Source organism: Electrophorus electricus, chromosome 15, assembly GCF_041902795.1.
Source record: "Electrophorus electricus isolate QZ-2024a chromosome 15, ASM4190279v1, whole genome shotgun sequence".
Lineage (NCBI taxonomy): Eukaryota > Metazoa > Chordata > Actinopteri > Gymnotiformes > Gymnotidae > Electrophorus > Electrophorus electricus.
Window position 1 is genome coordinate 11,513,057 of NC_137511.1, and position 27,747 is coordinate 11,540,803.

At 39.6% G+C, this 27,747-nt stretch overlaps 1 protein-coding gene across 6 annotated transcripts in view; it reads left to right on the forward strand.

Moving 5' to 3' along the window:
* The first annotated feature begins 283 nt into the window (after nt 1-283).
* The window catches only part of LOC113582898 (calcium-activated potassium channel subunit alpha-1-like), a 103,054-nt gene continuing 75,590 nt past the window's right edge, over nt 284-27,747 (forward strand). For 4 of the 6 annotated variants that reach the window (XM_035533367.2, XM_081697461.1, XM_035533368.2 and 1 more), the window contains exons 1-2: nt 284-907; nt 16,582-16,746. In XM_035533367.2, coding sequence (XP_035389260.2) covers nt 626-907; nt 16,582-16,746 — 447 coding nt within the window. In that variant the 5' untranslated portion in view covers nt 284-625. Of the gene's footprint in view, nt 908-16,581; nt 16,747-17,318; nt 17,406-25,963; nt 26,011-27,747 lie in introns of those variants that run through there. The other 2 variants (XM_081697462.1, XM_081697463.1) reach the window with 2 other exon arrangements.

A 27,747-nucleotide genomic window follows, 5' to 3' on the forward strand; every position in this document is an offset into this window, starting at 1 on the left:
ACAGTTGCGCGATTTTTAAAAAAACGTTCGTGTTATTTTTATGGTTTCCTTTATTCAACAATAAAGAGTGCGATTATAAATATTTGCGATTTGAAGGTCTCTCGAGCAAGACGGCTAGTCTGTAGCACACACACACACACAGAGAGAGGGAGAGCGAGGGAACCCGTCAACCTGTTGCGCTCGTGCTTTGGTATTTTAAGTAAACGCCACGTAATCGCATGAAAAAAGCAGATGACTAAACGTTCAGTCTGTCCGAGAACGGCGAGCATATCAGCACGTCGTCTAGAGACGAGGGTCAGCCAAGTCAAACACTGCTGGGTTGCTACTTGACCATTATTGAGGGCTAACTTGAGGTTAATTTATCTGTACTGAGATATATCCAAGTTCATTTTATGTGTAACGCTTCGAATAGACTAGCGCTGTAGCAAAAGTGTTTGGAGAGAAATCTAGTCGCTTTCAGTTATTTTCTGCTTATCCAAAGTCATCAGTATAGGTTACAGATTACAGTCTATTAATTTATCGCGAAGGTATTTGGGAGAGCGGTTCGGCACGCGTCTGTAGAAGAGTGGCGGTCGGATCAACATAATAATTCGGGTGCGCTGGTCTGTCACCGAGAAGTTCAAGCATGTTTCCTTCCGAGGATGGCAACTTTTGGCCCGACACCGGGACCTTCTTGCCCAGAAAGATGTCAAATGCCAATCCAAAAAATAATCGGCCAACAAGAAGCAAAATGGAAATGCTCATACTCTACATCCCAGATATCCCGTGCGACGCGAGCGGGCAGCGGATGTGGTGGGCGTTTCTTGCCGCATCCATAATCACTTTCTTTGGAGGTCTATTCTTAATAATGTTATGGAGAACTCTCAGATATGTATGGACCGTTTGCTGCCAATGCGGCAACAAGCAGGTAAGATAATTAACACGTGTTTATAACAAGTGAAACATTTATGCTACAGCTCTTCTACCATATCCTCAAACGAATTACCGAATACTTATTTAGATGTTCCAGGGGTGGCACCTGTTGGTTCTGCACCATCAAACGTAATTCAATCAATCACTCTTCATAAAATGTATACCACCAAAACAGGAAAACGTGATCTGAATATGAGGATTTTCAACAGGCCAATCTTACTAAAACTATAATATGTATATATTGCAATTACTCAAAAATTAAGAATAGTGTGTACACATAAATTCATATATATAAATTAAGTGATTTTAGTGTTTTATTCATCCACATGAATTTGCTGTAGCCTTACAAAATATGTGGTGCAACTGTGATTTATCTTAAAATTAATTTCCTTAACATGTTGAACATTTTTACAGGTTCTCTGTAATATAAGGTGTTTTCAAACACAATACAATATAACAGTTACCTTCTTAAATGTACTCATTTTCTTTCCTGTAAATCACATATGACTAAAAATACCATAAGTAATTAACTTCAACATACTGCACCGGATTCATATTTCAGCCACACAAATGAGATATTATGTTTGGAATTTAATACAGTTACTTCTCTTATTGGTCATGCCACGATGAGTAGTTGCTCCAAATGACACACAAATCTTTAAAAATCTATTTGAAGAGACCAATAAACAATAAGTTCCCTTCAAAATTTTTTACTTGCGATTTTATTAACCTTTAACAAAATTGTCACAAATGTTTGATTTCTCTGTTGAGGACACTGGTGGGTTAAAATCATTTTGAGAGGTATATGGTAATGCCATAAATCTACAGTGTGTAGTCTTTTATTTTGGAAATGACAGCGGATGAACATGTTAATGAAAAATATATTTCCTCCAGGTAATGAAAAAATACCCAAGCAGTATGTACTTCATTTTTGTTTATTTATTTATATTTAAATATTATTACTATTCTCTTCTGCCAGCAAGATTTTCAGGTCTTGCTAGAGGTCAGAATTAACACAGCATATGGCGAATGTTTTCACCTTGCTTGGTAGTGGCATCTGGTAAAATAGATTAAAACATTTTTAAAAATGACAAAAAATGCATAATTAACAAAGTGAAATTACATGCACTAAATTTTTTTTTGCATTTTCTCATGATCTTGTCATGATAAGTTTAGAAATAAATTGTTTAGAAAGTATTAGAAAAAATGACACGATATTAGAAAAAAATGATAGATTGCATTAAAATCTATTCCAAAAATACTAAAATAAAGTACTTAATGTATTTAAATCATTGAATATAAATGTACAACAACTGCTAATCTAGGCCATATATCTACCATGGAAAACACTCTGCAATGCTCGCACCACATAATATTTTTAAGTTCTATCCAAATTTACAGGCACAGAATTGGCCACCTAAACAAAATAAGCTAGCGTCCCACAAAAGGTAATTATGAAATGTATAAACAAATATATATTTGTTGAAATAATATTAATTATTTTTTTGAGGCCATACTACATGATGTCTAAATGTGGCAACTACATACAAGCATTTAAAAAGGAATATAAAAGTCCCAAAGTTGCCATTTATTCATGTTCGCACCACATGATATTTCATAAAATGGACATTAGCAGATAAAGTTTGCTTGTATGTTATGATGGAAGTAAAAATAAATTGGTTGATATACAAGGCAGGGATTCAAACAGATTTATGTGCATTTGTCAAATGCTCAACAGGGTTGTAAACCATCCACAATTTGGGACATGTTTAATAAAGCTTGTACCATGATTTGGTGGTAAATTGTTATTTAGAAGTAATCGGGCTTTAACAATCTCTTTGTTTCTGTTGAAGGTAAGGATAGGTATACCATTAATTAGCTACATCATTGTCATTGGAATGTCCATACAAGGAAAGTAAAAAAAATTGTGTGTGTGTGTTTGAGAGAGACTATATGTGATTTTCTTCTCTAGAAAAGCACTGACCCTAACTGTCATTAGAGCTAATTAAAAAGCCACATCGTACCTTGTATGATTAGAAAGTAATTGCAACTGCTAAAACAATCATACCTTTTAAATATGTAGCTTGTTTTTGAAAAAGAGAGAGAGAGAGAATTCGTGCTTACTAGAATTGGTATCAGCTTGGCAGCGAGAGGAAGGGACTGCTCTGATAACTTCTCTAACATACTAGAGCTACTTATGTATCCCATGTTTGACATCTTGCCAAGAGCCATAAATAGGTTTGATTAGCTTAGCCATTGTGAACATTACATGCACATATGAACACTCACGCCACAGCTGATGGCTTCATTGTATGCCCTGTCATACAATGAGTGTAAATTCTCAATGTCCCATCTGAAATGTGGGCCAGGTGGGTAGGACTGAACATTCTCAGTGCAATATTGGAGGGCAGGATAGCGCATGTTCAGTATACGTGTTAGTAGTACTCTGATGGGAGTTGGCTGGTTAGTAATGGACTCTATACATTTCCTTTCTGTTCCTCTCTATTCCTTTGAATAAAAGCAAGCATGTTTTCCTTTTGTAGTTGTTAACTTCAGCAAAATGTGACATCTGCTGTCAGTCAGGTTTTGTTCAAGTGGTCTTTAAAAGTGATATCACTAGGCACTTCACTGTTTATTATGGCCACCAGTGGGGGCAATAGAGTGGCAAATGGATGTCAACCCACCAACTGGTGTGAGGTTCAAGACGTGGTGTACCATGCAAAGGCAGATTGTGTCCAGGTCCCAATGGAGTGCTGTTGTACAAAAAGGCATCTGAGGACCTGGAGTTTTTGAAGATGATGGTAGTAATCTGGAAGAAGGAGATTATTCCAAAAGAGTGGATAAGAGCAGGGGGTATCCTTATTCCAAAAGAGAAGGATTCTGTGGGTATAGAACATTTTTGGTCTGTAAGTCTTCTTAATGTACAGGGTAAGATTTTTTTAGTGTAATAGTGGGACTGGCAGCATACTAACCCTAACTCAAATGCAAATAAATTAATTGATACGTCAACACAGAAGGCAGGGATACCTGGCTTTGCAGGTGGTTTGGAGCACAGAAAGTATGATCTGTCATTAGATTCAGTCAGCAAAGAAAGAGGATAGGGACCTATATTTGGTTTTCTTAGATTTAGTTCATGTATTTGGTTCAGTACTGCATAACTTCTTATGGAAACCATTTGGATTCTTCCGGGTACCTGATCAGATGGTTAAAGCATATTGGGGATATTCAGTTTATTCAGTCCTGCTTAAATACAGAAGAGTTTGTTATCTTACCAGTAATTGGAATTGGGTATAATGGCTGGTTGAACCATTTCACTGTTAACGTTTACAGTGGTGATGGAGGTAATTTGGTTATTCTGCCTCTTTGGTTAGTAGAACACCTAATCCCATTCCTTCACCTATTAGATAAGAATTACTACAATGAGATGTACAAACTGCAAGGAGATGGCTTCATTGGGAAAGTGTAGAAAATAGAAAAATCAGGTGGATGCGTGTCATATCAGGTTTTTGCTAGGAGCAATTTTATTTGTCCTACAAACTCTGCAAACCTTGGACAGCTGGTAGGTAAAGACCCTAATTGTAAATGATGTGTGGGGGTTGGCATGCTGAAGCATATTTTATCACCGCATAAGTTTAGTTTGGTGGATGGTCGATATATGTGGAGACACAGTCAAGTGCTTGCATGAATGTTTATTTGATAGTTAGCATTTAGAGGTTAAGATGTTGCCTAGTGGTATTAGTAATAAATCAATTAGGTTTGTGTGTAAGGGACTATAAATATTGGTAGATGAGGTGCAGTGTAAGATTGGAAATTGCTGGTGGATGTGGGTAAAAAACTACAGGCCCCACAGTGTATTGCATTAACTACAGTGAGGCCAGACATGGTGTTATACTCTTAAAGTAAATGGATAGTTTATCTAATATAGTTAACAATTCCATTTGAGGATATAGTAGGATGTAGCTGAAGACTGGGTGTCTGAGGTGAGAGATTGTGAGTAGCAGGCACATATAAGAATGGGAGAGATGGGTTTTTGGGGATTGGTAGCCAAATATGTCACATCATTGCTCAGCCTTAGAGGCTATAAATTAAGGGTAGTTGTGAAAGAGTTATCAGAAGTAACTGAAAGGTGCTAGGCCTTTCAGTGGTTGTGGTTAAGGAGAACACAGACTAGTTGGGGAAATGCATTGCAAAGGTGGAATGGCTGAAGTTGTGTCATTGTGTTATGTGGTAGGTCCGGATGGAACCAATGGCACTGAATATACATTAAAGTATTCGTGGCTAGTCACCAGATAGGCCATGATCGATCTATGGTGTTGTGGAATGATTGGTCAAAAGTAAAATCCATGTGGAACTGAGTATGCATTAACGGTACCAGTGGGGCTGGGTATGGCTTTAGTCACTGGGAAGGCCAATATGGATTTCACGGGTTGTGTGGGCTAGTGGCATAATGCATTATCCCATATGGAACTGGTGGCACTGAGTATGCATTAACAATGTCAGTTGGGCTGGGTGTGGCCTTATTCATCGGGGAGGCCAGTTTGTGTTTATCACTGAGTATCACTGATTAGTTTCACTACCTTGAGTTTGACAGAATACCTGGAACATACACAATCACCCTGTCACACTTATGTCAAGAGTTCAGTAATTCAAAATGAATGAATTGTCTCAAACTACCACAGCAAGGGTGTGTGTGAGTGTGTAATTTTATTCCTGACTGTTGAAGACAATGTGGACCTTTCTAGAATGTTTTTGTTTCTCTGCTGCTGTCCACAGTGTTTGGCGTCAGATGCCCTCTTACTCCTCCAGCTTTTAGCATCTGTGTGCGTTTGTGCGCATAGATAAAATATCTGTTCTGCTCAAAGCATGCACGCACCCAATTACCCTGTCACACTTATGTCAACAGTCCAGTTAACGGAAGGCCATTTTAGCAATAGGTCAGCTCTAATACCAGGATCAGACTACACTATATTTTTGTCTTTCATGATGATGATGTCGATTATTAAGCTATCATAGTGACAAATTCTTTCTGTGTCTTAAACCAGGTTCACACAATCATTGACCTGATTTTGTTGTTGTATGCCAAATTGTGTATTGCATACAAATGTCTTTGGTTGTGAGTTAAGCTCAGTGGACATAGAACACACAATGTGACATACTTTGCATTAACTGATTTAGTGCCTTTTCAACCAAAGACGGATGACTTTTGAGTTCTGGCAGTGCCAGAAAATTTAAATGAAAAATGAAGTGTGTGACCACACCTAAAAGGCTTGTCTAAAAGCCACTAATGAGAGGGCGTCATTAGATGATGTGAAGCTCACAGAGCAACTACAAATGAAGGCCATGGCATGCTCATTGATGCCATACACTGAACATAGCCATTTGCTTTAATCGCACATCTATTGTTAGAGAATCTTTATTATACAGTTTGAATTGCATAGTAAATATAGAATTCTGCCAGGATTTTTCTGGCATCATCTGGCATTACAGTCTGTCATGTAATAGTCTTAGAAGACCACTGAAATCACAAATGGTAATCCCATGTTTTAACCTGGAGACTGGCATCAGAACCTCTAATGCTGGCATTTGTGTGTTTCAAAAAGTTAAAGAAAAGATGATTGTGGACCTATTCCTGTGTGTCACATAGAGGAGAGTGTGGACTGAGATTATTGCCACAGCTTCTATATCTGTTTCCTCTGTTGTTGTTGTTGTTCCACCTGACATCTGCAATAGCAGCATCCCTCTTTCTCTTCACCATGGTTACATATGTGCACCAGTGAGCACGCTCTCATCCTATTGGTCAACATCAAGGAACACTGTAGGAGTTGTTAAACTAAGCAGGAAAATACAAAATATTTTGACATGCCAGACTTTGTCATTGTGCTGTGTGGCCTCCCAGATGCCACATTATTGTTCATTATCTCACGCTACAAGGCCTGTTCCATGTTCACAATGCTCATATCTGGAGCGAATTATGGTAATTAGTCAGCTGATATGATGTAAGAGTTCTGAACTGTGACTTGAGAGAGCATTTGTTTGGAGGGTGAGATGATGCACCTCCATCTCTCCTGCATCGACATTTGAAATCTGCGTCACTAGCATAGCTAAGTAGTTACTGATGCCTACATTCTTACCAAGCAACCCATGAAGATGGGTTGATGTCTGGATACCCAAATGCAGACAGTTGTCTCAAAAAATCTGATTTGAGACCAAATCTGACTTATCTGCAGTCTGAACAGTCTGAGCCTTATTTGTGTAGCATGGTGAATTTATCCAGACAGGGGAGTAAACTCCAGTGCCCCAGGGGAGAGGCAGCATTAAGGTACCACTAAGGTAGGTAATTTTATGCCCTCAGATAGAAAAATAGAATAATAATGTTGGTAATGATAATCAGTGTAACTTGGCGAACACTTTAGAATGTAGATGGATGTAGGGTGTAGGATGTAGATCTTGATTGAAAATAAATGTTGTGTGTATTTAAGATTTATTATAGCATTTTAGCAAATAGTAAACTAGTAAGAAGTTTGAACTTAAAAATAATGGTCATTTATTTGTGTATTTGCATATTGTTTCTCAATTACCCTTTTGGTGAATACTAATTAGAGTGACGGGCAGTGGCTGAACTATCACTGCAGCGGTTGCAGCTCCTGTTTGTTCTGGTAGCTGTCTGCAGCCACCCAGAGGAAAATTTCATCAATGTGTTTCCTTTGTCTCATACGAAATGTATTTTTTGGTGGTGGGGAGGGGGAGATTCTTATGAGAAAATGAGCAGTGAGATTTATTAGGGGAATATTCAGAATCATAATCGTTAGTATAGTCCAGGGTCATTGAGCCAATGCAGAGAGTCTGGGAATACATAAACACAAAACAAACCACACAATGAATACAAATAGAGGCTAAGAATAACAATGACCTGCAAACTACCAGGGCACCAGACAGGGTTTAAATACATGTATAACAAGATTTAACAAGATACAGGTGATGCAAGAGAGTGAAAACCAAAACAAGACCTGGAACAGGAATTAAGAAAATGCAACAATTACATGAGACAGGGATACTAGAATGGGCCACTAAAATGCATAAAAACAAAACAAACAGAACAGACCAAGAACAGGACAAGGACGAGACACCGACAGAAACAGAGCAGGCAAGCCAAGGAGCAGGGACAGAAATGGAATGAGACACAGGAACAAACGGACCAGAAACGGGAGCAGAACATGGGACACACTGAGTAGCAGGCACATGAGAAGAAGAGAGATACTGGAGACACAACAGGAGTGGACGTGAGAGCAAACATAGGAACCGGGGAAACAACAAGACCAGACAGAACAGCAGAAGAACCAGGAAGATGCGGATGTGGGAACAGGAACAGAACACTGAACAGAAACAAACTGAGGATGACAAAAGTGCCAGGAGGGTGGACGAGGAGTCACAAAAAATATAAAAAATGAGGGATGACCGGAGGCAGAAAAGGACAAGGAAAACAAAAATGCATTATAGACCAGGCTAGGGACAATGGGACAGGAACAAAAACAGACATGGACGGGCACAGGGACAGAAACAAAGGGCGACACAGGAACTGGAACAGGCAGAGAAACAAGCAAAGGGAAAGACACAACAACAGGGGCAAAAACAACATAAGGCACAAGGGAAGGCAAAAACAAAGGAGCAGCAGAAGCAGGCAACAATGGAGACACAGGAAGCCCACAAGGAACATGAGACACAGGCTTGGGTGGGACGGGCAGGAACCATGAGCTGGAGGCAGCAGGATACACAGATGGTGCGAGACAAGCAGGGAACACGAAACAGGCGGGGAACACGAAACCTGCTCTGCAGGTCACTGCTCCCTAGAGTGTTGATCAAGACGGGCAGACTTATAGTGCTTACCTGGGATCTTGTGGCAAAATCGGCTGAAAGTGAAACTATCTGTGGAGCTTTCTGTGAACAATGAGTCACCCTTATACCCTCAGTGCCAAGGGATTTGCTGTCTCTGGTTTGGTGGCACAAAGATATGGCAGGCTTAGACTGTGTGGAAACAGTTTTGTCCTAGCGGAACAACCACATTCCAGAGTCTCACTCCCTCGCTGCGTCCTTGGTAGGCTAGTCATTCTGTATTGATGAGTGGTTGGGAGGCAGATGCATATGCTGAGAAGAGCAAGATTTATTATGGGAATCATAATCCAGAATCATAATCGTTGGAACAGTCCAGGGTCAATGAGTCAATGTGGAGAGTCAGAGAATACATAAACAACATGAAAAAAACACGATGACAAAAAGGGGATGCAGGCTATAACAAAAATACAATCAACACAAACAGGCTAAGCAGCATGGGCACAGCAAACAATAAGGGCTTAGAATACAAGCAGAGACTAGAAATAACAATGACCAGCAAACTAACAGGGAACTAGATGGGGTTTAAATACATATATAAAGAGAGTTAACAAGACACCGGTGAGACAAAAGAGAGTGAAAACCAAAACAAGAACTGGAACAGGAATGGAGAAAATGAAACAATTACATGAGACAGGGAATCCATGGAGACAGGGATGCAAGGAGGGGCCAACCGTGAGAACTGAATCTTACCTATTTTTCCTACCCCACCCCCACCCCACACACTTAGGAGAAATAAGCAGCAAATGAATAAATTAAAGACAAATTAAAATAAATTAAAATAAATTAGACAGTCCTGCTCAATTTGAGAATAGCAGGAAAAACACAAGAAAAGCAGGATTTATTGTTTTGTGCTCATAAGCATCTAATTAACCACTTTATGGAGCAATAAATAGACAAATCAGAGACAAGGACTTGCATGATTTGATCTCAAAATTGTCTAACTTTGGTATTAGGAATATCTTGTCTATGTCTGAAATTGGTAACTAACGTGAGGAGGCTAAACAGGATGCGGGGAATGAATCACATAGAACAGACACATACGTTTATTCACACAGAGCGCAAAGACTACGTAGCACATATGCTAACGTAACGTCAAACACCAACAACAGACAAATGAACAATAGCGGTTATCATACACACGTAAATGATGAGCATAATTACAAACAGGTGTGACACATGGGGGGGTGGACAAGCGGACGAACATACACACACAAACGCACACGAGGAGACGTTTGGGAGGAGGGACCATACCGTGACAGGAACAATAAGAAGCACATGAGAAAATGTGTAAAAATTAAATGTGCAGCTCACTTTAGGTGTTTTCATATATAACAACATACCAGAAAAATCTTTGAACTTGATTCATTCTATATTTCTTAATTTTTTTAATCATGGTCGTTTAATAAGCACATGTGGTTGAAGCCACCCTTATAAGGTGGATTAATAATGTTTCAGTGAGAAAGAAAGAGAACATTGTATGAAACTGCAAGTGGTTTCCACTGTTCGTACAGCATTGTTTCCTTTACATTTACTCAAATGTACATCACAACTATCATGATTAGTCCCTCCCAGCTTCCATGTTCCATCTTTTTCCTGTCTTGTGTATTTTAGTTCCATGCCATAGTTTCGTTTTCTCCGCCCCTCGTTTGATTTCTCACACCTGTTCCTCGTTTCTACATTGTTAAGGTCATGTATTTAAACCCTGTCTGATGCCCTGTGTCTTGCTGTTCATTGTGTTTGTATCTTTGAATGTTTGGATGTGTTAGAAAGCCTGTCTGTTTTTCGAAGCCTGCATTTGTTAGCCCATTTGTTATTTCCTAGTTTCTGTTGAAGCCTGCTTCCCCTGTTTGCCTTCATGTACTTGTGTTTTTGGTTCATAATGTATCCTCGTAATCTCTGTATTGGCTGAATGACCCTGGACTACTCTGACGACTACGACTCTAGATTTGCCCTTAATAAATCTCGTTCTTCCCCACACATGCGTCCTTGCCGCTCAGCTTTACTACAGCAACAACTGTATAAAAACCACCAAGTTACATATAAAACTAACAAAATGTATTTCAACTTTCACCAAGCTGCATGAACAGGCTGAGGCCCAGTTCTTAAATATTTAACCAGAATCAAATGACCTATAGAATGTGAGAGGTCCCAGGTTCAAATTCTGCATGAGCCCCCATGTTGTTATGTAGTGGGCTCCATCTGGTTTATAACAGACAACTGAGGGAGGTAATAAGAAGTAATTGCAATCATATGTTAATTTTATTTCCACATTAAGCTAGATAACACCACTTAAAATGATATAGTTGTCCCTGACAAAAAACCCGGGCAGTAGTCATCCCCTAATGGCACTGTTGTTTAAGGATCCAATTAGGTCCAACTCTGCCTCCTCACAACAATCCTTACAACAATCAAAGCAAAACAAATAAGCGAGACAGGCCATAGGATTGTCACAAAATAGACAAGTTTTAATACCTCAGTATGCACTAAAAATTCTCACATGGCAGTTTCCTAATGATCAGCCATAACATTAAAACCACTGACAGGTGAAATGAATAACATTGATTATGTCATTACAATGGCACATTGATTGTCATTACAGTAGTCAAAGGCTGGGATATATTAGCAAGTTAATAATAAGTTCTTGAGTCGTATGTGTTGGAAGCAGGAAAAATAGGCACATAAGGATCTGAGTGACACTGACGAGGGCACAATTCTGATTGCTCAACGGCTGTGACATTTATGGCATTCGGCAGACACCTCTTATCCAGAGAGACTGACAAAAGTGTTTTGTCATTTACTCGTAGAATACATCCTGGCCAGTACAGTATGTTAGAGTCCAAGAAGCCAATGAACTAGAATGCTGTTGAAAGACCAGCAAGTAGAGAGTTGCAGTAGTCTTGCTTTGAGATTGCAAAAGACTGCACAAGTAGCTGGTCAGCTTCCTGCGAGAGAAAGGGACGCATCCTTTCTCACCTGCAAAGCAGCTGTGAAACATCGACTTGTCGGGTGTTCCCACTATGCAATAGTGAGTACCTACCAAAAGTGGTCCATAAAAAACTCTGATTACCTAAGCATTAAGTTTAACTGTGTACAAACATTTTTTCCAGTGAACAGAGCACACAGGCCATTGAATAAATGTTCTCTGAATTGCTTTATCTTTGACTCTAAGATGTTAGTATGGGGACCATCCTATGCTAACCTCTTTGTTGTATTCCTTGAGAAACATTATTAAAGCAATATACCAGCCCTGTACCCTTACAATTTCTGAGATACATTGATGACTACATTGATACCATTAATACCATTTTGTCAGTCTGTAACTGAGAGTCCCACAGAATCGTAGCACGGTGATTCTCCACTCTCTTGTATTAGCCTCCATTAGTCTCTGTATTTAGACCCCATGTTTATGTTCAGTCTTTGCGAAGTCTCGTCAGCTCTGAGCTGTTTGTCATTGTGTTTGGGTTTGTTGAATCTCTGCCAGTGTTATGGATTACTCTATGCCTGTTCCCTGTTTGTTTGCATCGTGGACTGCTTTTCTGGATTACGACCTTGGTTTATGTACTTTGGACTCTGATTGTAGAATAAGCATGTTCCCTATTAAAGCTGTATTTGTCTTACTGCAAGCGACTCCATCTCTGTACATGCTCAGAACATTACAATCTCGTATTCAGAGCTTGTTCATGTGCTGCTATGATTAGTACTTCTGTGCTGTCTTTCAACCCAGCCTTTTCCAGCCATTAATAGGATTTCTCCATATTACCCAATTCCACCATTTGGTAGATACCGTGGAGGGGCTTATCCTCCCATGATGGTACCTGCTGTTCCTCATTTACATTCTCCTTGGGTTTCTGCTCCCTGAGGTACTCACTAAGCACCTCATCATTTCATTCTGGTGTACTCCTGTATCTTGGTTGTTTTATCCTGGATAGTGGCTCTAACGCTCACTAATCCTCGGCCTCCTTCCTTCCGCTTAGTGTACAGTCTCAGAGTGCTGGATTTGGGATGAAACCCTCCATGCAATGTAAGGAGTTTCCTTCTCTTGATGTCACTAGCTTCTACCTCCTACTTTGGCTATCTTATTATGTCAGCAGGGTATCTGATGACTGGCAGAGCACAGGTGTTGATAGCTCAGATCTTGTTTCTCCTGGTTTTGTTCCTTGCCTCATTCTTTTTAGGTATTTGGCCTGAGGGATTTCAAGGTACTTGTAGCTCTCCTCAACATCTGTTATATAATCTTCTGCTAGTGCGAATGACATTCCAGTCAGAATGACATTCCGATGTCGTTGCTGTATATCCTGTTGAGATGGATTAGTGAGTCAATGTCTCATTCCCTTTTGGCATACAGTTTGTGTAATGTAACTGAAATATTTTAAATTGCCATCTGGACTCATGAAAGAAAATGTTTTTTAGACCAACAAGCTCGAAACAAATGGCCCTCTAAGTAAGCTATTTTATAACAAAATCAAAAGGGGGCCTTAGAAAACATGGCCTATCCGTGTATCACTACTCAAGATATGCCAAAGTCAATTAACAGAAATAGAAATAGAAATAGAAGCATTGCAGGAATACTTATGGATAGACTGCGAAGTTGTCCTTGACTACATAAATAACAATGTTCGAAGATTTCTCAGGAGTAGATCAGCAGTTAATGTACTGGGCTAATCAAAAGGTTTCTGTTTTAAGCCCCACCATTGCCAAACTACCACTGAGCAATTTCCTTAACCCTCAATTAAACAAATTGTACATGATCACAATTGTAAGTTGCTTTGGATAAAAGTGTCTTTTAAATGCTGTAAATGTATGTGATGTCAGAAGAGAATCCATCAGATCACTCTTCCAGAGGGCTTACAGCAGAGCCGCTTATAGCTTCCACTTGGTTCATTAGACCAGAATTTCTTCGAATTAAGGAAAAGTGGAAAAGTTAAGGTGGGAGTGGTTGGGGAAAATGACCCAGAACTATGGAAGTCAATGACTCAACCAATGCCTTTACCAATTAAGATGATCTAAGATAAGGCAAATAAGTTGTTCATTTATTCATGAGCAAGGCATACTTGGGGTGGGAGGTCTCTTACCACATGCTGCTCGTCATTCACATTTGTGACATCCAGCAATCCTTCCAAAGGATATCCGCATCTCAATGTTGCATGTCAAGTACTATCATGAGCAATACAACACCAAGGACAAGGAATGACTATGAATGAACTCATGGATGTAATGGAACTTATGGCATATGGATCTATGCATGTAGCCTCTTCATACATCTACAACTGTAATAAATGCAGGAAATGTAGAAGATGCATTGAAGGAAAAAGATGACAGACCTCCTGGAAGAATACACAGAATCAACTTCTCATTATGTATTGTGGAATGGACTGCTTTGGACCATTATATGTGAAGGATGAAAAAAGAGATCTAAAGTGCTACAGGCTGTTACTAATCTGTATGTGTTCTAGAGCAGTGCATATTGAAATGTTCAAGGATCTAAGCACTGACTCCTTCATTAATGCCTTATGATGTTTCATTGCTATAATAGGTGCTGTTCGTCAGATCCAGTGTGATTGAGGTACCAAATTTGGGGATGCAAGAAATCAGTTTAATGAAGCTTCAAAGGGAATGGGTCAGGAGCAAATGAAGGCACTAGGATTTATGTTTTTCATGGGTTTCTCATACTCCATCAAGTCATATGGGTGGTATTTAGGAAAGGCAAATGCGTACCATAAGGAGTGTCCATTCTAAGTCATTCTGTAGAAAGGCTCAATAGTGCTTCTCTATGCACCTTCTTATATGAAGTAATGGTTGTTATAAATATAACCCTTGCTACTGCACATCTGAACAACCCACATCCAGAGGTCCAGAGCCTCTTAAAACAAACCACATCTTGACAATGAAGATTATTTCAGCACCACCAGGAAAGTTCATTAAGGAAGATCTTTACTTCATAAGAGATGTTGCAGCACACAGTACTTGGCCAAAGACCTCTTGTCTCAGTGGAAGAAGGACTATCCCCGAAGTCTCCAAGTTAGGTAGAAATGGAACAAGGTTTGCAGAAATTGATCAATCAATTGATCAATCAAGAACTGTTGTTGCTTGTGGTTACTGAACAGAATTATAGAAACAAACAGTGAATTGATGTAGCCTGCTTGTTTATTTCTCAGTTTTCATGTTTCTTGCCAGGAAAACATATTCACTTTGTCTAGTTTAAGGGAAAGACCTGAACAGAGTGACAACTGCACTGAATACATGCTCTGAAGGAATGCTTGCAGTACATAGTAAATTCAGGATGGTTAATTCTAAAATGTGATTGTTGTGCAAAAAAATCCAAGCACTCAACAGGAAAGGAGAATCACTGTCCAGGGTGGTAGAGAAAATCAGATGATGATCTTTACTGACATTGACAAGGTATATAACAAAGGAGTAATCTTGCAAACAACTAAAAACCTTAAGTCTTGGATCTTCTTTTATCTTTATTTTTATCTCCTAGAGAAGTGCCATCCTCCAGTCATGGCCCTATCACTTATCTTTTATTGCCCTGTGGGGGCATGGTTTCACATGGTGTTCAGAAATAGCACCCTGTCATAACGTAACTCTAACGTTTTTCTCACAGATGTAAGCAGGCTAGACCATATGTGGATATGAGAGATTCCATGCTAGTCACTTCACTGGTGTAGCTATACCATACAAGGATGAGTACCATCCTACGCCTTACAAGTATGAAAAAGATCCCACAAGATTACATATATTTCCTCACCATTGGCGGAGCAGGATGCCACTTCTTGTGCTAAAACCACAAATGTTTGCCCCAAATCTTTCTTAGTATTTAAAAACAATTTAAACTTTTGTCATTTCCCTTCAATCTCTCTGACTGGACCAGCAAATCACTTCTATTACTGGGGTAATATTGCCATCTATAGGCTGCCCTAACATTGCCATGGAGGGTTGTTTTCTTGCGTTTTGTTTTTTTTTGTTTTTTATTCAGTCTGTTAGCTAATTATTTAGCTGTTGTGAGCTAGATAATTATCACCATGTTTTTCAAGAGGAGTCAACCTCAGCTGCCATCCATAGAAAGTGGTTCAGCTTCAGCAGCATCAACATGAACAAGTGAACAATGTTTCAGGTTTGTGAATCCACAACTGCTCACAGTGCTAATAGCACTGAGTTAGGGAGGTGACAATGCCTAATGGTTTGCTGTTGACTTACTGGTAACATTAGCTGAGGTTAACTTGATAGCTAAATGTTAGTTGATTTGACTGTGTTTTAACATAGTTATATGCAGTAGAAGCTGCATTGGCACTAGTGAGATACATCTCTGCAACTGCTGTTTTCCAGAAGTATAGTGTCTAGTGTACAAGACACTATGCTCTTGTTTTGGAAGAGAACCCATTTGATAGCTAGGGGCCTTCTAACCCATCTGCCCAGCAGAGGAGGAGGACAGAGTTGTGTGGTGGAGCCGGAACTCCAAGCTCTGCAGTGTCCATCCCCTCCAGCTCAGCCCACTCACTGTCCCCAAGACCCAGGCAGCAGAAATGCTGCTCTCCCTCACCCACTCAGCTTAGCTAAAGGTGTCATTACACAGCAGCAGTTATGCTCTTTCAAACATCATCTTAGAGTTTGAAGTTCTGAAACTGTAGGTTAGCATGACTGAATATATTAAAGTTGTCATGCTTCTAATATTTGTAGTTTATGTGCGTTGTTGGTTATGATTGTAAATATATGTTTAAATATATTCTAAATGTGTTTTTTTTTTTTTGTTTTTTTTTGTTTTGTTTTTTTTGTGCGTAGGAGGCCCAGCACGTCAGTGACTCCATTGAGGCTGATGACTGTTCAGATGAGGGCAGTTGGGAGAAAAGTAGTAAGAATGTGAAGCTCACAATTGACTGGACAAACTCAGTGAAGGACTGGGCTGGGGTCATGATCTGTGCCCAGAACTTGACTGGACGCATGATGGTGAGTCCCACATCTCCTGACTTACATCAACATTTTATCTCATGACTCCTAGATGACCCCTGCATTCTCTCTCTCGCTCTCTGTTTTGGCCTTTTTCTTTTGCTTTGACAATGTGTATACTTTCTGTGGATTTGCTGGAAAACAACAATAAAAACAATACTTTTTAAATGGACAGTGTGATACAATGAAATCTGAATCCAGTAGCTGAATCCTTTTTATGGTATTGTTTAAATGTTTTACATACATGAAATTGTTAAGAATTAGAAAGTGTACAATTAGTTTTCCTTGTGGTCCTTGTAATATTCTAAGTATGGGCTGTGTGAAGATCTACGCTTACCTGATGCCAGGCATTTGAACTGTCCTTTAATGAGCATTTTGAGACGGAATCAATTAGCTAAAATATGATGATGCTACACTTTGAATTTTTGGATACCAGCCCCATAATTTTATCACTAAGTCTAGAGTAATCCTTGGCAAAACTCAGAAACAGATACATGGATAATTATCTCTCTCTCTCTCTCTGTGAGTCTGTGTGTGTGTGTGTGTGTGTGTGTGTGTGTGTGTGTTGGGAGGGTGTGACAGAAAGGTGAGGTTAGGGCATCAGGAGCTCTGAGGATGCTGTGGGCGGTATATCAGGCTTGCTTACCTCTACTGAACACGTTGAGTAATGTCTGTAGTTCTGCTTAGCACAGATTATAGTGCCTGTAGCTCTACTAAGTTAATGTGGTAGCTGTACTGAGTTAATGTGTTATGTCGATAAAGTTAATGTGGTAGCTCTACTGAGTGCATGCATCATATCATTTGATCACACCCCCTTTTTTTGGTACAGGTATTAATCCTTGCATGCTGATGAATACGCCTGTCTGGCTCAGGCTGCGCATGTACTGCAGTATGCAGCCTCCTCTTCAGTTGTAATGAATGATCTCTCATTGGCTTTCCTTCTGCTCTAGCCTCCTCTTCTCTCACCTTAATTTTTAATTTTATTAAATAAGACCGCTGGTATTTATTACACGACAACACGGTAGTCTGTGGATAAGAGTGTGAGATGAGTCTCAAGTCCCCCTTAGAATTTGTAATTTTTTTTTACATTTTTTATTTTTGGTGGCTGTGTCATTATTTATCTGTACTATAGTCTCATTTATTTATGCGATTGCTAATGTCCATTCTTTATTGCAAAGTCAGGGAACAGTGCCTGAAACCTAATGTTAAATATACCCTGGTCTGCAAACTGATATTAACAAGAAAATGGCAATAGGACAATGGAGCATGTACAAAAGCTAGAAACTCGTTACTGCTTAAAATGATATGGAGTTTACTAGTAAAAATAGCTATCGATTTAGTTGGTTAGAACACTGTTTATCCCAACTTCAGACAAACAACTTGCTGTCAATACCAACCTTTCGATGTGTTTTTATAAAATTCGAGATCAACATGCTGCATGTAGCCCTTCCACTACGTCCATGTGACTCAAAGGAGAGGGGTACACTCAGCGGAAGAGCGAGTCAAAACTCACTTAAAGCGGGGGATACGCGACTTTGACTTCCATTCTCGGTCTGGCCGACTTTGTGTCGGCTCTAGTCTGCAGATTTTGGGTCATACTGCGTCAACTGTTAAACAGAGAATTGAGTAGTTCGTGAGGCACAGACTCAGACTTTTGACCCTCGTTTGCGTTTCAGTGCATTCGAAGCATAGGAAAGTTTTTTTTTTTTAGTTTTTTTTTAAAAATTATTATTATTTTTTTAACCGACTCTGAGCGTAATCTAATATATTGGTCATACTGTATAGTGGTCAGCGATTCAAACTGAACGGGTCAACAGCCAATGAAAATTGAGCAAGAGAAATAAACACAGGAGTTAGATAAAGAATATAAAAGCGTGTTTACGCATGACATGAAGTTAACTGAGTTGTGGAAGAAGCATAGGTGTCTGTACAATATCTGTACAGCCCATGCTGACTCTTCCCACCCACGAACTCAATTCAGAGGCGTCTTTCAAGTTTCTTTCATTTTGCGTTAGCACAAATGGTGGCGCAAAAAATGACAGCAGCAAGCTGTTGTACTGCCACGTTTCGTCTACGTCTACTGGGTAACGCGAGGCAGGCGGGTTTTGGTGCATGTTCAGTTCGCTTCAGCAACAGGTATATCGCTAGTCCATCAGCGTGCGATAGAGATTTTTTAAAGATCAGTCTAGAAGTGTGCGACACCCAGTCTTTTTATAATCTGTTATGATTTTAAAAGTCGTGCAGTGTATCCAACGCTTAAGCAAAAGTCGGAATCCATTGGTGAACCTGATAAGTAAAAGTCTGAGTCTAGAGTCTTTCAGAACATGTCAGAAGTGCGATTCGAGTTCCAGTCACTGACTCCAGTCGCCATCTCTGGTATATAGCCGATGATGAAAATGTAGGCGGGAAGAGTGCAGGTGTAATGGATTTACGCCTCGTTTATTATAATTTAACAGTGATGACGCTAACACATCATCTTAAATTGGAGGGAACTTTCTTTTTTTTTCCACATAAAGGGCACGCAAGGCAAATACACAGGCTTCATTGGGCTTTTTTGCTCTCTCTCAACTGCGCCTTCTCTCACAATGACTTTTTTTCAAAGAGTATCTAATTCATCAATTATCCATAAGAAAACAAAACGATGATTAAAATACATATCAATGTTTAAGCTCCCTATTTACTGAACAGTATGAAATATGCATTCACTGCATAATTTAACATACTTGCATAAAGAGCACACATGGCAAATACACAGGCTTCATCCGGCTTTTTATTGCTCTCAGATGCGCCTATTAGACACCCGGAACTCTAATTACACAAACCAATTATACTACAAAAGCGAATAACTAAACTATCATTCTGTCATCAGTGGTTTGCGCCAACAAAACGGCTCTAGTTCATTTCAAAATAAAAGCCCGGAATCACAAATCACACTGCTACAGAGATAGAGAGAGACCAACTGATCCAGTGAAGAAACAAAGTACTACTTTAAACCACAATAGCTAACGCAGAAGCCATGCTAGAGGAGCATCTAAACAGCCTAATGATCATATACTCACAGAAATGCAACCACAAGTGATTTTAACTCATGCATGCTGGGGAAAAAAAAACCCTGCATCACATAATTTCTTTCTGTGTGCTTGTGAGCATCTCTTCCATGTATAATTCATCACAATGATCCAACAAGCAACTTAATTCAGACTTTTATATATATATATATATAATATGTTAGAATAATTATACCGTATACCACCGTTGCACTGATATTGTCTATAGTCCCATTAGTCCTGCATGTTGTATACCTGCTGCTATTTCACATTGTCACCTTCATCATGCTCCCTAACACTAGAGAGTGTATATCACTAGGGGATGGGGTAGCACTTGGGCAATTGTGTATAATATAATAATTGTCCCCATAGTTTTAATTTAAAAAAGAAATTCTACCTATAACTCTATTTATTCTGTGCTGGAGCTGATGTATCACCCGAATTTAATAAAAGGCAAACTTATCCATAATATTACCATGTCGTATCAAGGGCACATCACTGTGTCTTTGTTGTATTGCAAAGCATGCTACAGATGCACATATCTTCCTATAGCATTTTCTCACATTTCTTATGTTACATTAACATGCATTAACATGATAATCTGATAATAACCTGACTGAATATCTTAATTGGAATAGACTCAGTTGAAAAACACCATATTGCTAAAAGTATTCGCTCGTCCGCCTTCGCACACATATGAAACTGAGTGACATCCCAATCTTAATCCATATGGTTTAATATGATGTTAGCCCACCCTTTGCAGCTATAACAACTTCAACTCTTCTGGGAAGGCTTTCTACAAGGTTTAGGGGTGTGTTTAAGGGAGGTTTTGACCATTCTTCCCAAAGTGCATTTGTGAGGTCAGATATTGAAGTTGAATGAGAAGGCCTGGCACCCAGTCTCTGCTCTAATTCATCCAAAATGTGTTCTATCTCTCATAATTTATAATTTATCTCACAATGTTTGACCGTGTGTGCGTGATTGGCTTCTATGTCTGGAGCTTGTTCCAGTGTGACCTCTGTGTGAAAACTGCCCATGCCCCTGCACCCCTGGCCTGTTACCCATTGTTGCAAGTCGCGTGGGCTAACATGCAACCAAACACTCCTACCTAGATACATCACATGCATGCCTGAACATGTGTGTACACACATATACACACATACACACTCTCTCTTGCTGTGTGCCTCTAACTCACTCTTAGGCACATGCAGCTGTTTTTAAGGACTGCTTTGGCTGTGTGTGTACAAACGTGTGTGAGTTTGAACTGCATATGCCTGCTTATCTAAAACAGACAGGGTTTGCTTCAATCATTATGCATACAGTGAGCTGTCTGGGGGAAGAGGCAGGGAGGCAGCCCTTTGTGTAATATAGAAACAGGTCCAGATAAGCCAGGCCTGCCCTGCTCCTTACACGTAAAAGACCAGTTTGCAGTGCCTGTGGTATAAACATTGTCTGATCTCTCTTGTCCTCTCTGGTCTGATGTGCTTTGCCCTCCTACACTGCTTTATCCAATCTTTTCTACACTTTTCTTCTTTTTTCTTTTTTTTTAAACTTTGTTTATTGGATTTTGATGAGATGTACAATTGTGCCCTGAAGGGACTCACACAACTGGAACTGAATATTGGACAGACACAGATTAAAAGTGAATAAATAAGTAATAATAGATATATATTAAAACCAAAAACAAAACAACAACAAAAAATATCAGTCAACTAACCATAAGTAGCATAAATAATCATTTATAATCAGAATGGTTGCTTGCCACTTATGCCAGAACTATCAGTCCTATAACATCTTTTTTTGAATGTGGAAAGGGAATGCAATGAGAGAATAACCCCAAACAATGCATTATAAGGATTTGACTGTATCTGTTCTCCAATTACCTCTGACCAGGCTTTACAAATTTCTGTGCAATAATCACAGAACTCAGTCAGTCAGTCAGGCTTTAGCAGAGTAAACATGGTTGTAATTGTTAATTAATGCTTTGTCAGTTTCATTCTGAAAAGTTCAAAATGTATGCAGTGATGTGAAGCTTCTGGTTTAAGTATACTTTCCACAATGACTGGTTCAGTGACTAAATGGGAAGTTTATTTATTCAAGAAAATGTATATATTGTAAGGCAGAGTAAATGTGACAAACAGATGTGGCTTAGATACATGTGTAAGGTGAGAGGTAAGGAGGCGAATGCATGTGCAGAGAAAAGCGAGATTTATTATGGGCAAATCCAAAATCTGAGTCAGTGTAGCAGTCCAGGGTCATAGAGCCAACACGAAGAGTACGGGGATACATTACAAACAAACACACAAGAAGGCAAACAGGAAGCAGGCTATAACAAAGACTAGGGAATACTTGGGGCTAAGAAACACGAAGGATAGGATACACTGAGTACAAACAAACATTCAATACAACCAAACACAATGAACCTAACACACGCATTCAAATAAACACATAAATGCAATGACGTAAACACAATGAACAGCCAAGACCAAGGGAACAAGGCAGGGTTTAAATACATGAACTAAATGAGGGACAGGTGTGGAAAATCAAACGAGGGGTGGAAAAAACTAAACTAAGGCATGTAACTAAAATACACAGACAGGGAAAACATGGAACATGGAAGCTGGGAGGGACTAATCATGACAACATGGAACTAACTAACCAATTTAAAAAACTTTAAGGAAAATTAAGGAAAATGCCTTGAGATGGGATGCCTAAACTGGTAATTCCTAATGGGAAAATGTGGACCTAGACTTAATGGCTTTATCCATAATACTTGAGCTTAAAGGGGTGATAGATCTAATTCTGTTTTGAGAACAATTATGGGGATAACAGAAAACTATATCTAATGACCAAATTAAACTGATTGATTGATTCTATACTAGGAATAATTATAGGAATAGCATTTGGCTTCAAATGTAGAACAGGTGAATGAAAGAAAGGCCTTACTTTGTGCTAGTAGTTGTTAGCTCAGTTAGCTGTCCACCCATGCCAAGAAGGAAGGGATGCTGACTGACTCCAGGTTTCAATGAACCATTCTTAATCTTAAAGCTCTCGCTGGCACCACGAAGACCCGGCTGTACACTGAACTGTTCGGAGATACTCACAGATTAAGTATTAAGCAGGTCTGGACTGCTCTGGACTACAAGGCCTCCGACACCATCCAAAAGGTTTGCAGGTGCTCAACTGCTAACGTACGCTAACCTGATGCTGATTTTACTGCTGAATAGTTGATATTAATTGCTGCCTAAAATTTAAAGTGATGGCGTGGTGACAAACAAATTAAACGATTTTAGACAAACTAATATTAAACTGGCGAGATGACGGACAGACAAATTAAATGCAATTCTAAGTACTTATTTTCTCTAAGTAGTTAGTTTCTCTAAGTTTCTACTTGTCAACACTGCACACATAGACTAACACAATGCCGGTGTGGTTACGACCAAAGATCCTCCCACTTCACGTGGTGGGCCAAATTACAGGACTTGCTGGAGACGAGCATTCCGTGACAGAACCCCCTCCCAAGGGCATGGCTCCCAATGTGTCCGTCCAATAAATGCAAACCTCCAGGCGCCATGTATACATAAACACAAACGCAGCACGGCCATGGCCGGTGCCCACCTAGTACCAGGCGGGCCAGCTGCCACCAGCAAGGGACACCTCACGGCAAGAGGGAGAAAGGCACAGTGATGTGGCGCCCACTGTCCGCGCAGGCGCCTTGACGTGAACGTGACCCCAACGGACATGCGGGTGTGCACGTCCACCCCGGTTCCAGATGTGCCACCCTCCCCAACAGTCCTCCTTTTGCCTGCCGCTCTAGGAGTGTACCAGAGGCGGCTTGCCTCCGGGGCTTTGGGCAGACCCCTCCAGTCTCGCTGGCAAGTCCACTGGAGGAAACGCCCTCTTTCTGGTTGGTGTGGTGCCCCTCGGTCCTCCTCGGCCCAGGCTCAACAGCCCTAGGCCCCTCCCAAAAAATGCCTGGGCGTGTTCCCCTCCGCTTCTGGAGAGGACACGGACACCAGTCGTGGTTCTCTCCCCAATGTCCTGGGATCTAGGCAGCAGTGCGGGGGGTGCCTATGCAGTTTTTTTTCCGAGGGAGCTGGCGTCCTGTGGTGGTTGGTCATTGTGTAAAGTGGTACTTATTCATGATTAATCACAATTCTAAGTTGTAATGCAACAATAAAGTGTTTATAATGAGGTAACGCACAGTTTACTTATTCAGGTTGAGAATCTCATTGCAGTCACTCAATGGCACAGTAGGTCCACAGTTGAAATTGGTCAGATGTGTAATTATTGGTCTCTCGATGGTAAATAGGCAACTGTGGTCTCATTCAAATCCTTCAGGGAGGATTATAATCTGAAAGATATCCAAGAAAATAGCGTTTTATAAAGCACTGTATAGTGAAGATAGACTACAAATTATTCCCATGATGAAACTTTGACCTGGTCAGGGTAGGCTTTTTCTCACCCCTGAGCCACAGAGAGGACCCAGGACCCCACTGGTGCCTTGATGCTGAACTACAAGGCCATATATGACCTATCTTATCACACTTGCCTGGCTTTCTGACCTTTCCTCCTCTACTTATGTGTCATAAAACCCACAGATTGGAAGCTCTTACTAGCCTGAATATACTTTAAGGAACTGTGACCATAAATTCCACCAGACTCAATCCCTTACCAGGACAACTTTTTTCATTCCACAGAATTATGTTCACAGATATATATGTGTCATGCCACTCATTTCCCCAGTACACTACAAGTCCCAACATTCTGTTCATCATCCAGAGGAAAACCCAACCAATCAAATACCTTCCATGTCCACATTATCTTTGTGAAGTATTGCCACTAATGTTTTCAGTGCATACCGAGCATTATTTTTCCTGATTGTCCATTTGTTATTCTGACCTTTTTCCTATTGCTCTCTCCTGTTTTTGCCTGCCCCTTTGTCTGCCTGGATTTTTTCCTTTCTGGATTTTGACCTGGACTGTTTTTTTTGGATCTGTTTGTAATATAGCTCTGCTGATTCTGTCTTACTGGTGTTGACCCTTGCCTATGCTTTGACTAACATTTTGGATTATCCTGTTCTGATTAAATTTGTACTTCATTTTATCAGCGAGCATCTGATGTGGCTCTGCAGCGCCACAGTATATTTCTCATTCCCAAAGATTCACAAATGAACAACTTGCCATTTAACCTAGTATGATGTCAAATGATAATCAGCCAGTAATGTGTGGCTATTTTTATTTTAATAACTACACATTATTACATTATTAAACGTCACTCCAAGTAGTGACGTTTGCTCCTATTATTTGATAAGTGGCTAGTGATTAATTATTCTGTTCCTTATCTGTGCCTTAATAATTTGCATTATTCACCCAAATCACTTCATGGGTATATTGCTTACCTCATGCTTACTGTAAACAAATTGTTAATCACTCCTAGTTGTGTATACTAGAAATCTTATATGAACATTTAGGCAATATATTAAATTAGTAATTTGTAACTTCCAGAAATTACGGAAGTAATTAAGTTGATTAATGTTAATTAAGACTGGAATCCCATTATGCTACAAGCAGAGAATCCAAGCTCCTGCTTCAGAAAGGCTTGCCCGCAAAGGCCCATGACTCTGTCCAAGCCAGCTCTGAAGAGCCAATCCCTCGGACTGGAAATCCAGTCTTTTCACCGTCATTGGCCTTCATCGCTCGTACACTTTTGAACCAGCAATGCTGGGAAAGGGCGTCCTTTTTTCAGTGCCAACCCTGTGGTTTGTTGAAAGACTAACCATCTCTCTTAGTATGACAACCTGACAGCCCAAAGTTAGATGGATGCTCTCTCTTACTCTCAGCACTATCCAGATAACTCCAATGGAACACATTCTTCCCCTGTACCCCCCCACCCAGTTTTACAGAGTCAAACACCAGGGAGTCTTAAGAAATTGAATATCCCTTTTGAAATTACCAGTTGGTATCAGTAGTAACTTTATTGTTTATAAATCAATTAGATCAGTCAATCTTTCCTCTAATCTGTGATGCAGCCTCCTCAGTTCTATAATTAACTTCCCCTCTGACTGTTTTGCCATGGATTTCCCTCTTACTCCTGATTCTTCTATTATACTTTGGGCATACTTTCATCAAGAATTTTGCTTGATTAATAAGTTTCCTTTGTTGATCTTGCAGAGTCAAAACTGGTGACAGGAAAACGTCCACAGCTGAATTGACAGGTACATTGGGAAATGTGGAAAATGTATTATGGACAAAACTGAGAACCTGTAAATATCTGAGAAAAAAAAAATGTTGCTTGGGAAGTGAAAACCTGAAAGTTGCTGAAAGAATGCAAAAACATTACAAAAATACACATCCTTAAAAGTATTAATACAAAGATTTACCCATCTTAGAAAAATACCATCTACTAGGGAAAGAGAAAAAGAATGATTAGTGGCCAGAGGAGCATGGATAGAGAATGACTGCAATCTTAAATTCTAGATCATAAGAGAGGTTTTAATATTCATGTTCTTTGTATAATGCAAACTAGAAGTATGAATAGGAAAGTGTACCCAGAGGTATAGGCTTGGGAGAATTTGCTTGACCAGCAGTAGTTCTGGGTGGGGGAAGATTTGGGGCAAAGATTACATAATAAAGCCAGTATTTACAGATCCTAATATTAGCAACCCAATAATCAAACCTGAAATCTAGTAATCCCATTCCTCAAAAAGGCCTAGGCCTTTGCAAATGCTGCTTATGCAACCTGGTTTTCTTATTCCAAATAAACTCAGACCAAGCTATCTGCTTTATGAAAAAAAGATCTGAGCGTGAAGGTATAGTATTTATTGAAATAAGCAGGAGAACAGAATTAATTCAGGCAACCAATGATAGATTGAGTGCAGACCAGTATTCACAGTCCTCCAAAATTTTGGTCAAGAGGCGCAAAATTAACTTTCTAAAAGTCCTTAAATTTACGTTTGACATGTACACCAAGATAGGTAAAACTATTTTTGGCAATTGTGAAGGGTACGATGTCTAAAGTGTCATTTTAGCAGCTATATTAATAGGACAATGATTCACTAAAGTTAAATTTATACTCTGAAATTAGACCAAAACATTGCAGTGGCCAGTGCAGCAGGGGCTGATACAGACAGCTTTGATACATACAAAAGAAGATTGTTCACATAGAGGGGAACCTTCAACACTATACTATTCCTGAATATGCCTGTGATACTAGAATTAGAACTAAGCACAATGGAAAGGTGTTCAATACTAGTTGCAAAGAACATAGGACTCAAAAGGTATCCTTGCTTCGTAGATCAACAGAGGTGAAAGTACACAGACTGAATGATTTCTCCTGATGGAGGCTTGCAGAGAAGAATAGAATAACTTAATCCAAGAAATGAAACCTTCCCAAAACTCAATTTCACCAATGTATAGAAAACGTAATTCCATTTTATTCTATCAAATGCTTTTTTAGCATCCAAAGACATCAAGGTCTCATAAGTAATTAGAAGAAAAGACATTTTTGGCTATCCTAAATAAATTGTCCTGTTTCCTGTGTGTGTGAATGATTGTGTGTCTGCATGCCTAGTGATAGATGGTGCTCTGTCCTGGGTGTTGTCCTTTCTCCCCTCCCATTTCACAAAGTTTTCTGCTTCGGTTTTTTTATATCCTTTTTTTCAGACGTTTACATGGTATAGTGAAGTACAATTATAAGCATTTCATACATTTTTAAAACTTTTTATTGAGAAATACATCCAGTTTAAGCAAAGACATAATATTTACAGTGCTGACCCTTCTTTTTTAAGACTTCTGCAATTCCCCTTGGCATGCTGTATATCATCTTCGAGTCAAAATCTTGACTGATGGCAACCCACTCTTGTCTAATCAGTGCTTGGAGTTGATCACAGTTTCTGTGTTTTAGTCCATCCTCTTTTTGAGGATTGACCACAGGTTTGCAATGGGATTGAGAT